The sequence below is a fragment of the Nymphalis io genome, chromosome 8 (assembly GCF_905147045.1).
Source record: "Nymphalis io chromosome 8, ilAglIoxx1.1, whole genome shotgun sequence".
Classification (NCBI taxonomy): domain Eukaryota; kingdom Metazoa; phylum Arthropoda; class Insecta; order Lepidoptera; family Nymphalidae; genus Nymphalis; species Nymphalis io.
The window spans coordinates 1,167,072-1,184,484 of record NC_065895.1 but is presented as its reverse complement, the minus strand read 5'-3'; the positions used below and the strand labels follow the sequence as shown (position 1 = coordinate 1,184,484).

Sequence of the window (17,413 nt, the reverse complement as noted above, 5' to 3'; positions counted from 1 at the left end):
CCTTCGCAATTTTAAGCTTGTCTGATGCTAGCCGGCGAGGTGTACAAAATACTGGTGGTCCAGGTGTTGTTTTAATGAAGTGCATCGTATTGTGTGAGTGTGTACGGTGTATGCCAGGTGGGCGAGTAATATCGGGGTACTGTCGTAGTATGTCGTGGTATGCAGAATTACCAGAGATTACCTTTACCGATGATATTACGTCTGCTGAATGGGCAGACGAAGCCGGGGACGTAAGCGTAGTTGTGTTGTCGATAAGACGCTGGTTTCTGCAATCAACAATTAAATTGTAATAAGACAAAAAATCCACGCCTATTATCGCCTTCGTAACGTCCGCAATAATAAATCTCCAAGTAAAGTCACGGCGTAACCCTAAGTTTAAATTTAAATTAATAAAACCGTAAGTATAAATTTGTGTACCGTTTGCCGCACTTAACTCGAACTTCGTTTTCTCACGTCGTCCTGATAAGGCTGATCGGGGGAAAACGCATAGATCGCTGCCGGTGTCCACTAAAAATTGGTTTTTGGTTCTGCGATCGGTCACGAATAAGCGGCCGGTACTCGGGCAATCACTGGCCGCCATTACTGATCGCCCTTTGCGTTTCCCGACGCTCGGTAGTCACATGGCGGTATACACTTTTTAGCACGTTCGCCGAAATGTTGATGGTACCAGCAGTGTGATGAAGATTTTGATCGCGTAGAACTCGAGCGATGACGACTGCGGTTCCGGTATCTAGACCGTCCGCGCTCTCTCGACATCCTTTCTATTTTTTCGGTTAAACTAGCGACTTGTTTAGCCAGGGCTGCAATTTCGGTATTTTCACTGCTATTACTCGTGACGGCTGATGTTGACGCCATTTGAGGTCCGACCACGTCGCTAATTCGGTCAGCTAATTCCGCCAGATCGTCCATCGTGCTTTTCGATTGCGAAGCAATAATTGCTTGCATATTATGAGGGAGTCGACTTGCCCATATAGTGCGCAGGAAGTCTTCTGGTACTCCAGGTCCAGCTAAGTTCGTAAGATGCCTGTAGAACTGTGAAGGTTTTCTGTCTCCTAATTCCTCGTGCATGAGGAGCTGCTTTAATTTCTTCTCCTTGGAAGCAGATAATCTTTTTATCAACTCGCTTTTTAGCCTTTCATATTTATTAGTAGTTGGGGGGTAGGTGATTATGTCCTCCACCTCGCAAGCATATTGAGGGTCCAAATTCCCCGTTACATAATAAAACTTGGTCTCGTCAGTTTTTATATTTGACAGAGCAAACTGTGCTTCCATCTGGGAGAACCAAAGAGCTGGTTTCTCGGCGTAAAATGGTGGGATTCTTACACCAACCCGAAATGATTCATACGTGGTCTCACCCGCATGTTCCGGAACGTTCGGTGCCATTTCGATGCGTGCTTTAGACTCGCTCATCTTGCTTGTGTTCTTCGGGGTCACCAGTTGTAGTGGTAGTACGATTAAGAAGGAGTGTTGAGCGAGTAAAAGTTGAAGAGAAAGAGTTTATAGATAGAAAGAACAGTTTATTGGAAGCCACAAGCACACACACACTAAAAGTCAGAAGAAGAAGAATAAGTTTAGAAGAGGCACAGAATTACACAGAGACAGTTACAAATTATGAATTATAAGAATAGGACGCGGCGGATACAATTTCTTAGAATTTTGAATCGAGTTAATCGCGGGTAAGCGTACAGCTGACTGACTCGATCGGCCGGTGCATCGTCCATCCGCGCGGCGCAAGCGCCGCCCCTCTGTGACGTAGTCGTTCGAGACAATGGGACCGGGCAGCGGCCGATCTATTTATTCACTACTAACAATTATGTTTGCGTGTTTTATATTTATTTATTTTTATATTTATGAAAATATATAACCATGCTACAACAGAAATGCATCACATTTACCTTCAAAGGTTATCTTAATCTTAGGTAAAATAGTATTCTATTTAATAAAAATATTAAAAAACATATAAAACAAAACAAACTCTTTTTAATGCTTTTTTTATTTTAATTATATATGGCCGCTTATGTTTGATCCTTGATATTATGTTTACAAAAACAATGGAAAAACATCCCGTTTTCCATACATACGTATATACGTATATACGTATGTATGTATATTATATTTTGTAAGATGGATTCGAAATTACGTATATTAAATTTTAATTTATTTGTAATATTTACATGAACATTCATTTAGTAAACAAAAATATTATATAAGTGGTAAATAGAAATTCGATATTTAAAAAATATTTCCAAGCTATAAAAGTAAATTAAAAACAAAATAATAATTACCGGATGTAATATTCCATTTTCAATAAAAACTATTTTGAAATTAATTATTTCATGATTACGAATGATTAATATTTTTTTTTTTCGTAATTAAAAAGTAAATCGTTCCTTTATGCATATTAAGAAAATCAATTTAAATATAGACAAGCACTAAACTATGTCCGACCCATTATACTCAGACCATTAACGTCTGTATTAATAATGCAGGCCACACTTACGAATCGAATCTCGGGCCGATAGCAGACATTAATCATTTCATTGTTGTGCTGGGGCGACACCGAGTCAGGCTGTATTGTGGATTTGTTGACAGGGATCAAGCCAGTCCGACAGCGGGATTATTCTGACGGGGTCATTTTGTAAGCATTGCGTTTTCAATTTGATATTGTTTTTTAAATATACAATACGCTCTGATATATTAATAAACGTATAATTTTATTAAAAACTCGTTATATAACAGCGTGTTTTTAGTAAAAATTAAATAACTATTATAATTTTAAATTGCGTATAAATGTTTCACATACTTTTATATAATAAAGTAAATATTATCTTTATATATAATAGTTAATAAATATTACAGTTTACATTCGTTACGTTATAATTATTAAGAACTTATTAAAATAGACAAGGTATTATTTATTAATAAAAATTACGTACAAAGTTATAAGACAGCCTGTAAATTTCCCACAGTTGGACTAAGGCCTCTCTCCTTTTCAAGTGTGAAGCTTATTCCACTTGCTCGAATACGGTTTGGATACACATGTTGCAGACTTTTATTTGACTCATATAATGATTTCCTTCAACGCCGAAAATGATTTGCCATGATGAATTGAGTAAATGAAAATTCAGTGCTTGTCCGGGTTACCCGCCACTTTGGTTAAGTTTACACCGACATAGTATATAGATCATAAATATGTGTTTTATATATTTTCGATTATAATAAATATTATACAAGTTTTGATTGTAATTTTTTTTTTTTATAGAATAGGAAGGTGGTCGAGCATATGGGCCACCTGATGGTAAGTGGTCACCAAACGCCCTTAGACATTGGAATTGTAAGAAATGTCAACCATCGCTTATAGCCAATGCTCCACCAACCTTGGGAACTAAGATTTTATGTCCCTTGTGCCTGTAATTACAATAGCGTGTAATGAAGTGACTACTTTTTAGTTTCTTGTTAGTTGTTCTTAAAAGTACTTAAAATTAAATTTATAATATAAAATGATGAGTTAAAAGTGATTGTAGGAACGTATTCGAATAAAGTATATTTTGATTTGATTTGATTGATTTATATACATTTGTTTAATAAAAAAAACAAGTGATTTTTCCTTTATCAGCATTTAAAAATCTTTTATTATTTAACTAACATTGGTTTTTAGATTCATATAGAGTGTATGAATCTAACATCGCCTCTCGCATTTTATAGATTTATTTATCAATAACTTTACTATGAAGGCACGTATCGGATGCAAGCAAGTTATGTTTTGATAAATTAATTGACGTGGATTTAACATCAAACCATCATTCAAATTTAATTATCGAGGAAATCCTTCCACGATCAATAAAGGTTAAAAATTTGTTTACTATGACGTCACTCTAAAATAGTTTCAGGCGATAAAAACCTTATGAGGTTAAAAACGAGTTGAATTTTTATGTTGTAATCGTACAATAAATCTGATACTAACATATTGTTAGTTATTTCCTCATCTCTCTTCTTATCATTTCACTATCTCCCTCACAGTTTTAATAGGTAGTAAATATTAAATAATATAAATATATTTTAAAACTACTTCGTATGACTTATGTTTGTATATGTACTCAAACGTATTTGCGTTCCTAACCGTACATATACAAACATAACACCTTAACATTTATAGCATCACGTATCAATATGGTGATAACTCGTTACAATTTTTATGTACATCTAAAAACATATAGTATTAATGCTTTTATGATATATCAAAGGAAATCAAATCAAATTATTATTAATCATCAAATCAAATGTTGTAGATCTATTTAATAATAATAATAATATCCCGGGACATTTTTCACACACGGCCATCTGATCCTAAATTAAGGTTGTACAAAGCTTGTGCTATGGAAACCAGACAACTGATATACTACATATACTACTTTTATTTTGTAAATACTTATATAGATAATTACACCCAGACTCAGGACAAACAGACATGTTCATGCACACAAATGTCGGTCCTGGGTGGGAATCGAACCCACAGCCTTCGGCGTGAAAGGCAAGTGTTCTACCAACCACGCCAACCGGCTCGTCAAACGTTGATATATATGTATACATACCAATTATATGATATGCACAACACTGATAAGGCAACACGGATATATGCACAATACTGTTTAGTTGCTTGGTAAAAAATAGTTGTTTTACTATTACTTTACATTTAAATATATTTATTTATTAAGGTCTATCAGTAACAACTACACTGAAAGCAATGAAAACTAAGTTAACATTATATAAATGATGCAATTTGCTAAAAAACGCTGCCTTTTAATTTAGCCAAGACATTAACGTTAAAAAATTATTGGATTATTAGAGTTAAAAGTAAGTTTTGTTATCGAGTTGTTTAGTCACGAGTTCCAGAATAGGCCGGCCGGGCCGGGTCTCGGCGAGTGTAGTGAACAATCACAAATGAATGGTCGCGAGACAAAAGGCGAGTTCCTTTGTACTAATGAAGAATGGTCATCCTACTCTGTTGTTAGTGTGTTAGGCGTTAGATTAATTTGAGGCCACTCACAATCAAATTTACTTAAGGTGACTAGCTAATTGTATTTATTTATTTCTATTATTTATTTAGGATTAGTGTTACTCTCGATAAACGTAAAATATGAATATTTTTTTTCATAATCGTTCCGTAAAACAAAATAATTTAAAAGAACTTAAATATATTTTTCTATCATTATCTTAATTGTACAATTTGTTTGTAATTCACATATATTATAATTATAAACCGAGATGGTTAGAACGCGTGAGTCTTAACCGATGATCGTGGGTTCAAATCCGAACGAGCACCACTGTTTTCATGTGCTTAATTTGTATTTATAATTCATCTCGTGCTCGACGGTGAAGGAAAACATCGTGAGGAAACCTGCATGTGTCTAATTTCATTGAAATTATGCCACATGTGTATTCTACCAACACGCATTGGAGCAGCGTGGTGGAATAAGCTCCACCTTCTCCTCGAAATGGGGGTCTTAGCCCAGCAGTGGGACATTAACAGGCTGTTACTTTTTTATATTTATTTATAAAGCATTATATTGGCATGTGCTTATATATTATAAAACTATATAGCTAAAGATATATCATTGTATTATATATTTTATTTGATCGTTTTAGGGTGTAAGTCTTATCTATATATCTAAAGAAAACGTTGATTTCTATACTGGGAAAGTCATTCAATTAAATTGTTTTTAATTATCACACTATTATATAATTAAATTGTTGAAAAATTTTAGCTTCTTGTCGGTTCTTCTCTTAATACATTAAGAAAAGCCTTAAATCTGTATAACGACATTGTGAGTTAAAAAATACAAACATCTACATTTATTAAAGATAAATAACAACGTTATATCCGTTATGTATTTATAGCACATGTTATAATATGTTACAGTAACGTTTTCATAGCACTCATTACGGTGGAAAGTGTTCACGTAATTATAGCGAACGAGCTCATAAACATGTCAGCGCTAATACAATCCCAGGTGCATCGTGCGTTTGCGATGATGGTAGTAGATACCGCGAGGCGATAAGGGATGCGTTGAGCCACATGAAGCTCGTTACATAATATAATAACATTAAATATAAAATAATACCAAGTTTTAAACAATATTCACGTTAACAATATGTGTAGATTTTCAGTTCAAGAAACCGGTTCGGATAGTTTTTAAATATTTAAAATTACAATAATTATATATTATTAATACATATATTAATTACACTCATTCACTCTCGTAACACATACACACACACACACATATTACTTAGTTGAACAATGTCGTGTCTTTTTCTTTCGAATGTCAAATCAATAATGACAGAAAGAGATAAATATGTTTAACTAAATAGCCGCTAAGCAACGTTTATAAGTAAGTTCGTTCATTTATCAATCAGTATATGTACATAATATATAACAATTACGATAATTAATATCATAATAACTTGAACTTAATAATTAAGTTTCATATTTTAAAGAATATACAATGAAAAAATATGTCTATATTAATCTAATATTAATTTAGAGAAATGTTTTACTTTATAAGAAAATTATAATTTCCAACTTTTTTTTGTGAAAAGTTACTTGTGTGCCGTGTTTGAGGTACGGTTGTGTGACATACTCGTGTAGTAAAGGGCCGTTTGTTAATTATATTTTAATTAGAAGTTAAATTATACACCCTTCTCATTATATGAATAGTTTCTGAGATTAGCACATTCAAACTTTCATTCTTACCAGCTTTATAATATAAACTAGCATAACTAACTAATATAAAGCAGCATGCGTGGTTTCGCGCGCGATAAACTAACTATTTTTCTGGTAGGTCATGAAATTTGCGCGTTGAAACAAAGTCTTTAGTTTTATGCTTGTTATGAGATATATAAATGAAGGATATACACAAAACAATGAAAGCAAATTAGAAACTGTATTGAACATATACGAATTATCCTTTATAGTAATTGTCAAATACGGTTCGAAGGGAAACACATCAGACCTGAAAAGAACTGGGGAAAGAAACTTAACGGATACGATACTTAGACTTTTACATCCGAATGAAATTCAATCTCTCATTATAAAACAGCATGTAATGGCCCACAGCTGTGCTAGGGCTCACATTTCTGTAAAGTTGAAAAATATAAATATTATAAACAAAATCAATTATAATTAATATCAAATATTAAACACGATATTGTATATATTATACTCTCAACCCCAAACGCCGCCATTAACATCTAATTCCAATATATCACGTGTCCGCCAGTCCGCCTTATCAATTTATAGTCCCGTTGTATCGAAACTTGGTCCCGGCAAGTGCATCTTGCACAAGTTTAATAATAAATTAAAACGTGTGTTATTTAGTATCTACTGCATTTATGTATTGTATTCATATAATAGTGGTCTTTGTTGTTATATATTTTATGGACTATAAGATAAATGCACTGCCTGTTTAATGATATCTGAAAACAATAATTCATAGTTATACGTGATTAATAAATTTGACAAGAAAATCGTTATAATAATTAGCAATTGTTAAATAATTTATGTTAAAATTTTTACTTACTTATTACATACATATGGTATGGTTCCAGGTTCCCTTTTGCCCGTCCTTTGCCTATTTTATAAAAAAAAGCTACAAAATTTTTAAATGAATTTAGTTATGCATGATTCGAAATCCAAATATAATGGACCGTGATAGAAGCTAGATCTAATCTTACTTAGATGATGACATAAGAATGAACGAAAAAAAACCCAACTCGCCTGGCACCAGTAACGTTAAAATTTAATAAAAGTATGTTCAGAAATAAATTAACTTTAACTTTTGAAAAATTTGCTATAATTTTGTATAATTACCATTCAAAATTGAAGACATATTAATGACTTATTAAAATTTGAAAAATTAAGTTTCTTTATAATTCTAGATATTAGAATACAGGAAAAATATATAATAAAAGGCATAATTAAATATTATTATTAGTGTGTGAGTGTCATTTGCATGTGTCTGTGTTTGTGTATCATAAGTAAATAGAAGATAAAGAATGTATATAAACCTTGTTCATAATCGTATTTTAATTTTTTTATTCCTTGAACTCTCTGTGACACATTTATTTTTATTTTGTTAATTATTTTATTGTATTCGTTTTGTAATTAGATCTCTTTTTATTTTTAAAGAATCATCTGTTCTTCAATGATAAATGGTTATCATCGTACCTTCCCACATCCGAATATTGTTGAAAATAATTATCCGGATCAAAAGTCACCGATTGGGATCAGGAAGTCACTGAATACCGTATGAGAACTTTAACTTCGTTCCTACAAATAAAGTTTAAGACAATAATAAAATACAGATAAAATGTGAATTTTAAGTTATATTTAATCTGAAAAGTTGTGGAATTGATATTTTGTCGATGCTATTGTTACAAGAGATCGTTGCGAACCATCATATCTATATTATGACAATATTGGTCATCTTGTCCCCAATATACAAACATTTGGCCCAAAGTGACGCATGTGGTCCATATCTCTTAGCAGTCTTGTCTAATTCGCGGCTGTGTTCACATCGCTTTACTGTCAGCATAAATTGATAGGTTCTTTTATATATTTACTGGAATAGGCCTAAAAAATTAAATAGCCATTCTTGCTACAGCTAAACATTACCTCGGTTTTTGATATGTAATCATCCTCGTGGTTACTTTCAAATATAATAAAAGATATTAATCAAATTAACTATATTTAAAAAAAAAATATTTAAATCAAATAATTACAAGACAATTTTGAATCTTCTAACTTTGTAATACGGCTTACTTTTAATTAAATTAATATAGTTATTTGTTTTATATTATTACTAAAATTTATGTTATATTTAGTGGTTTACTTTCTTAATGCCATTACCTAATATCTACAAAAAATTGAGTAATTCGAACAAATATAATCATTTAATATATTGTTATTTTTATAAGTTTCATATTAATCGACATTCCAAAAAAATTTTATACGGCCTTACTTATCCTTTGTTTTGATAAACACTGATTTCGCTCTTTCTATCATTATTGTTTTGACATTCGAAATAAGAAGACAAAACAATGTTTAGCTAATCAACCGCGAAACAACGTTTATAAGTACGGCCGTTATATTTTTATGTAAGTAATATATAAACCGGTATTTTCCGGTGTATTCCAGTATTTTTAAACCTCTGTCCATAGTCCAGGTGATGCCCGGTAAGCGATGTTAACTGAATTAATTTGTGGGCGTGCGTCGACACCGGCCGACATCTACCGATTGAGTGCTTGATCGCTGCTTGTTCGAACTTCACTGTTAATGGGAAGTATTTGTTACATCCTCGTTTACCTTTTTTTATTTACTTTTGTGGTCTTATGTTACATTGTGAGTGTGACAATATACTCGAAAGATTAATAAAAAGTAAAGTGATAACCTCTAGCTATGTGGGAGATTCTGGGCTAAGGATTCCTCTACTTTAAGGGGGTACGGAGGTTACTCCACCAAGCTTATCTAATGCGGGTTGGTGGATGTGGCAGATTATCATCATCATCCTCCAAATTAACTCGGCATACTGATGTGATTACATTTACAATCGTAATCCTTAATAATGTTATAAATGCGAAAGTAATTTTATTTTTTTGCTTGTTGTTAAGCTTTCACATCTTAACTAATCTTTTATACATAGATAGGCGGCCGGGCAAATTGGCCACCTGATGGTCAGTGGTCACTACCGCCTATAGACATTGGCGATGTAAGAAATATCAACCATTCCTTACATCTTGAATGCGCCACAAACGTTGGTAACTAAGATGTTATGTCCTTCGTGCCTGCAGTTACACTAGCTGACCCAGCTTTCAAACCGGATCTCAACAATACAAATTGACGGTAGAATATTTAATGAGTGGATGGTATCTAACCAGACGGGCTTGCACAAAGCCCTACCACCAAGAAATAACCTAGTTATAGTAATTCTCGTAAGAGTTATTAATAATATAATAAACTCAGTTCCCAATTAAATAGCAACATCACTGAGATGTTGCAAACGAAAATAATGACCCAATTTTAAGCAGTACCGTTATAATTTCATGCTCGGTTATTATAGTGTTTCGTTGTAAATTGCATATGAGTTGCGCATGCGCATTAAGCGCACCTGCGTCTAATGGATCCGTGATTTACTAAGCGCTGTCATGTTATGTATCCAAACTGTTTTAATTACTATAGTGAAAGTATGTTGCTCCTCACGCCCCTCATCATTTATTAATTATAAAATTAATGAACGTAAATATGTATATTGATAATATAAATAATACCCGTTATATTATACAATATAATAATATACGAAATATTGGAATAATATTTTGGCTAAATTAATTAAGTAAATTATTATTAAAGCGAGTGGTGAGATAAAAAATATATTTAAAATAAATGCTTACTAATATTATAAATGTGAAAGCGACATTTACAGTGACACGTGCCCGGGCTTGAACCCGCAATCCTCAGTTGAGATTCACTTGTTCTAGCCACGGGGCCATCTCAGCTCCCGAACAGTAAATAAATATTTTAAAAACGTTTAAATATCGAACTTACTTTCAGTATCACCAGATATTAGCTGCGCATCATTTAATTTTTTAATTTAGTTTACAGATAATTGACAGATAATAAAAATATATATTCGATAGGATTTGCGTAAAATTCCGTTTTTAGTGAGCGTGTACGTAATTAAAGGAGTAACTATGCTATAATTGAAGTCAAACGGACACATGGGTTCGGAGATATCGTGATGAGTCAGTCAGTGAGTGAAGTGACATTAGCATAAAGGTTTACGGGCTGCCTAGCGATGTAAAAGTCACAGGTTCGATCCTGACTCTAAGGCTATTGTCATAGCAGCATTTCCCTTATCCCTGATATAAGATGGGGTCAGAGTGTCAACACACGTAGCGTCCCACACCCCAGCGTTTCCTCGTTCCGTGGAAACCAGTATCAGTCCACCAGGTCTCTTGCCATCGTCAAGCCTAATTCCGCGTGACCCAATAAGCAGAAACTATATGCATATAAATAGATAGACTGTCTTACCTGGTCACGTGTCATAAGGCTCCTGTTTGGTATTATATATTACATGACAGATTGTGTCATGCGAAATGGCGCCACTGAAAGTGTCTATAATAGAAGACATCCGACGACTCATTATGGAAAAGACTTTTATAAAATAATATTTATCAACTCTTTAAATGTTAGCGACTTAAATATCAATACGTATTACATGACTATTTAAAACTAACATACTTAGTGCCATCAATATAATTAATAATAAATGGTGAAACGTGAATTTGATTACGGTTATAATAGATAAGGGGATATATTATGAGCCGAGATGGCCCAGTGGTAAGAACGCGTGAATCTTAACCGATGATCGTAAGTGCAAACACGGGCAAGCACCACTCAATTTTCATGTGCTTAATTTGTGATTATAATCTCGTGCTTTACGGTGAAGGAAAATATCGTGAGGAAACCTGCATGTTTCTAATTTCACTGAAATACTGCCACATGTGTATTCCACCAAACCACATTGGAGCAGCGTGGTGGAATAAGCTCCAAACCTTCTCCTCAAAAATGGAGAGGAGGCCTTTAGTCCAGCAGTGGGACATTCACATACTGTTACGACGACGACGACGAGATAAGGGGACGTCATTTTTGCATCTGTCACAATGACTTGGTGAATTGGTGAAGTTGTTTATCATGGTTGCATGTTTTCAGTGCGTAATAAACTCTCATTTTAGCGTTAAGCGCTTTAAAAAATATCCCTCTAAGTAAAGTTTTTTAAAGTCGAAATTAATGTACTTAGACTTGGTTAGGGATGGGTGGAAAAGAGTAACTTTCGATTTAATTTTATGCATGTTGGGTAATAAAAGTATTGTCCTATTAGAAAAATAATATTTCCATTCCATACTTAGTTAGCTGGTCACCGCTATCAAAAAATCGTAATTGATTTTTTCACGGGCGATGCGTCAAGCGCGAACGCAAATGGCTTACGTCGGCCATATTGAATTAGTGCGTGGACGACAATGTCGTGCGGACAAGAGTGGATTGGAGACGAATTTATAAAAAAATACAGTGTTACTTTTTTAAATATGAGTATTAATTTATTTAATACATCACATAGGTTTGAATATTAAAATAAGATTTAACACATTTAGCAAATTCATATTAACTCAAATAAAATTTATTATGTTATGCAAATACATTTTTTATGTTATAATTAAAATAAATTAATAAAAACTGAGGATTCGTTATATAAGAGTCAGTAAGATATAAAACAATAAATACGAAATAAAAAAACGAATTTGACACTTTAAATAACGAAAATTTTTACATTACAAATTCCATATTCTAAAAAATACAAAAATAAAATAGAAAACATTCATCTCTTTCATACCTGTATCCGAGCGCTGTTCACTCATAAAATTAATTAAAAAACACTTCACTCCGGTGATTTCATCCAAATTGATTGAGAGCGGGCCCGTGGGCTGTGACGTCACTAATGGAGCGATACTGTTTTGTTTTTTAAGGAAACTTTTGCGAAGTGACCGGTCTGTTCAACAGTTTTATTATTAAATATGAAATGTGTCAAATTATTTTATCAGCTACTAGGTCCGACTTTGGAAGGGTGTAAGGTTTTTTTCAATCAAATCAAATTATTCTTACTTTATTTTACCACCAGTTCTGAATGTGAATTCTACCGAGGAGAACCGGCAAGAATCTCAGTCGATACTGTTCTTCAACTTTCATAAAAGTCAACATCATATACAATTAAATTTAAGCATATACCGCTATGAAACCAACAATTATTTACTTTATGTAATCTTATACATAATATAACAAAATATCTAATTTATTTCCAATACGGTGAATTTTGTATTCTAAGCATTTCATTTATATTAAACTATACGGATTGTGAAATAACTTAATTTATAAATGAAGCACATGAATACTTGAATATATATCTTACATGAAGTATATAGGAATAAGCGCCAAACCTTCTTCCTCAAAAAGGAGAGGAGGCCGTAGCCCAGCAGTGGGACATTAACAGGCTGTTACTGTTACTGTATGAAGTATATATTTTTATTTGTAATAATTCATTTATTACAGTTCATCTGAAAGTGATTATATACATTTCGGACTTAAAAATGTATTATCTAAAAAATAATGACAATAAAGCTATTTTTTTTTAATTATATAACCGAATGATGCCGATAAATATGAATATAAATGCCATAGATGCCGAACGGAGGAGATTTGTTAGAGCATCCGTCAATACCACCAGCTCTCAGCGGCTCAACAAGCCTTATGGTGGCGGGAAGCCAATCTGGCAAACGCATTCTTAAGGTCAAAGAAGCGACTAAAGACAAAATCAAAATATTCTTTCTTCAAGTAGGATATTCTAAATCATCACACATACATTGAATGCCAAATCTATAGACAAAAAATGTAACCATTTTCTTGCAGAGCACACAGCATCGATACATATATTGGATAAGTGGATAAAGGCATTTATAAACGTACTGTCACAATCAAATTTATTTGATTAAAAACAATTAAAAAAATAATTAAAGACGATTTATATCGTCTCATTAGCTAAAATGTTCTTAGCTCATAACTCCTGTAACTCAATTAACCAAATCTGCCTTCACTCGTACGCTATTGTGCCGGCCTCATAAATTGACAAACTGTCCAACTCTCATGAACAACAGGAATAAGTTTCTGCTTACGGTCAGTGCGCGGGATATTGACGATATACGAGTTCATATTGCGTGCGTGAACGCTACTTGCCAAATATCACTAGGACTAGCATTTATAATTGTGTCTATATTTTAGAAGATTTATCTTAGAAAATATATGGGCTAGGTATTCATATAATATATATTAAGGTTTTGCTTGGTGGTAAGGCATTGTGCTAGCCCGTCCGCCCGCCCGTATAAGTCCGTGTACCTCATCACACATTTATTTTAGTATTGATATGTTCTGGTTTGAAGCCCCTCATAACTATCATAAAGAATAATAACTATATCTCTATCCATTGGTCTTATCTATTAATTACCTATAGAAAAAAATACAAGCTAAAATTAAGTTAGTCATCACGTATAAATTACACATAATACATTTATGATTTGACTTGGTTAAAATATTTAACTTTGTTATAGGTGCAGTATCAAAATTGTGCTGGAAATCATCGAATGTTTAGCTTAATTGCCGTAATAATGAATCTTATGGTGCTTTTTTCATTATAAACTTTAAAATCATTATTTAATCGATAACAATTGACAGTTTTTTTAAATACTAAAACTCGAAAAATCAGCGTGTTAATCAACCGCTACGTGTTAAACATCGCCGTATGTTTCCAAGCAGCGGTCCACAGGCACCGCTCATGATTTAAGGTCCAACTTGCACCGTGGACGAACGGTACCACGCTTTGGCTAATGAACCATGAATTTCTATTTGTTGTACTGTTCAGGTAATTAAGTAATAGGTGTGTTAGTCTTGTTTATGCTGGCTGTACTCTACAACTGTGACAAAGTTGTTAAGTATTATTGATACTTGCTATTGGGAGTTGTTGATAGTTTGAAATTAGAAATAGTTCTTAAAAATAATCAAAAATTTATTATTTATAAATAAGATTTTATTGCTGTATTTTTATTGATTATATATACAATGATATCTAAAAATATTTGTAATCTTGAGTAACATAGTAATAGTTTATGATCATTAACATTAACGCTTTGTTTCATAAATATTAAAAAAAATGATTAACGTGACGGTGAAAGCTAACCGATTATATAAAAAAAAAACTTAAATATTTAAAGTTTCTCATTACACATATGCGAGTATTATTACGTATTATGTATTTATGTTACATGTTTACATAAATAAAGATAGATAATGCTCCACACACAATTATTTCAAATCTAACTCAAAGCCTATCTGTAGTGGGTGTTATCATTTTTTTTTGTTATAAAACGTTATGGTATTTTATTATTTGTTATATAATAAATGTATTTAATATTTTCTTCAAATATATTATCAATTAGACAGTATAGTCTCTTATACAATATACATATAGCATAAATTGACATATTTAATCATATTTCGAAACGAAACCGTTCCCAGAATATTTTATTCTCAAGCTGTTTACGTACTAATTTAGAATATATTATATTTATTGTTTTCATTTAATTAAACTATTATATGATGTTGTAAGCAAAATTATGAATCTGATAGAAATACAAGTATGCTGATAATTATACTTATTGTTACCCTATATGATTATAAGATACAAAGTTAGGTCTGGTTAGGTACTCAATACATATTATTCTGCCAAACAGCAATACGTAATATTGCTCTCTTCCGGTTTGATTAGTTAGTGAGCCAGTGTAACTACAGGCACGAGTGAGATAACATTTTAGTTCCGAGGTTGTTGGGGCATGTCTTTGTTCAATGGTGACCATCTACCATCATGACCCATTTATCATTGCGTACCTATTACAATAGAAAATGTCAATCGAGATAAATAAGATCTTCTTTGAGATAACAAATAAATAAATGTTTTAATGTTATACTAATGTAATGACATCGAAAATTAGAACTTTATTTGCAATATATGATAGAAAATAATTGTACAATGTTGTTGTTGTTTTGGCATTTAAATAATAAAATAATTTATAATCTTAACATTCTATTTATTTGTTAACAGTTTTATGTCATTAAAATTATGTTTAAAAGTTTACAAATTAAGTTGTCATCAGGTACGGATCGTACGTAAATATACATAAAAAATGGAAAAATTAAAACTAATACTAAAATAATTTATGATTTAAATAATTTTATTAAACTCAACCTACCCTCATAATCAGTTATCACACTCAAAGGCTCGATTTTTCCAAAAATCAGCCAATTCCTTGAACTTCTCACAGCACTGTCTTCGTCTCCTCGGACTGCATTGTACGACGGGATCTTTTAACACAGAACTGAACTTCTGAACTAGCGTCGTAACCGAGTCCAAGGCAGACTGGTCTATGGCGTCTATGTCTGATAAAGAATTGAATTCTTCGAACGCTTCTTCGATATGTTTATCGATTTCACTGTATTTTGTGTCTTCAGTGTCCGTGTCAAATGATAGGTCAGTCGCTGATATACTACACTGAACTTTTTCTGGAAATTTCTTCTTCGCCATCGTACTCGTCACTGTTGAAAGTTTATCGATCGATTTGAAGATGTCATCGATTGTATCACATATGTGTTCAATGGACGCGGCTGATATTAGTTGGCCGTTGATGAAGTAGAATTGTTTGGACGATTCTCTGCTCGGATCGTCTTTCAAATTACTAATGAAATCATTGTATTCCAATGCCGACGACGTGGACTTCTTCGACAACTGTCTTCCTATTTTCCTTCTTACTTTCTTGAATAGAAATGATGAGTTAAACGTAGTTCCTTTCAGATCTAATGTGCTATAAGCTGATTGTATTCCAGGTGTATCGTCTTCTGCGTCGACTTCTAGATCTATCGGCTTACCCCATTCTTCTTCTAATCTTTTCCATTGTTCGTTTTCCGATAATATTGTCTCATTATCAATTAAAGTACTCATGATGCAGTTTAGCAACAGTTCCTTCGATGTCGTGAATTTAACTGGGACTGACGTTATGTGTCACATACTTATATTAATTGGAGATGGCGCTATTTCTGTCTCTGTTACATTTGTTTTTGAAGGACAATTTGAGCGTCTGCTACTTCGCTTCATTTGTTAATGAGTTCAAACTGATTTGTTTATATAGTGATTGATTTATCTGTTACTTACAACATTACATTATATTAAGCAGTTACCAATTGTCACCCGTTTGAAAAACAATGTCATTAATAAATTATTAACTGTTAATCTGCTTATAGTTAATCAAATAAACGATAAACATAAAATAAACAAATATTTTTTTTATTCATGAAAGCTTTGATGCTATGAAGATGTATAATTATGATTAAGCAAAAATCAAATATGGTGAAAAACATAAACTGAAATTTCAAATTGTTAAACTACGAGTATTTAACTAACTAAAATAAGTTTTAAAAGTGTTAAAATTCGAACTCAAACAGCTCATATTTTTTCATACTTTGATAGCTTATTACTTTTATATCGATTGGTTGTACGACCTAACCATAAAAAACCATATTACGTAACATTAGTGTCAAACAAATGTTTATAATATTTTTTATATAATAAATCTTTTTATAAAAATATAATAAATGTTGTGACTATAATGTTTATTATTTAAAGTAAACGTTAATAATAATATATTACCGCCCTCGCTCGCTAAGCGAAGGTAGCTTATAATTAAATTACTATATCATAGT

General features: G+C 32.4%; 2 protein-coding genes across 2 annotated transcripts; both read right to left on the bottom strand.

Annotated features, from left to right (window-relative positions):
* Positions 1-579: 579 nt before the first annotated feature.
* Positions 580-1,410, bottom strand: LOC126770377 (uncharacterized). Its single transcript, XM_050489775.1, has one exon. It carries the CDS (start codon positions 1,408-1,410, stop codon positions 580-582), a length of 831 nt encoding a protein of 276 aa, XP_050345732.1.
* A 14,398-nt stretch (positions 1,411-15,808) lies between these two features.
* LOC126770230 (uncharacterized) lies at positions 15,809-16,705 on the bottom strand. The gene has a single exon (XM_050489507.1). It carries the CDS (start codon positions 16,653-16,655, stop codon positions 15,918-15,920), a length of 738 nt encoding a protein of 245 aa, XP_050345464.1. The 5' UTR covers positions 16,656-16,705; the 3' UTR covers positions 15,809-15,917.
* Between the last annotated feature and the right edge of the window lie 708 nt (positions 16,706-17,413).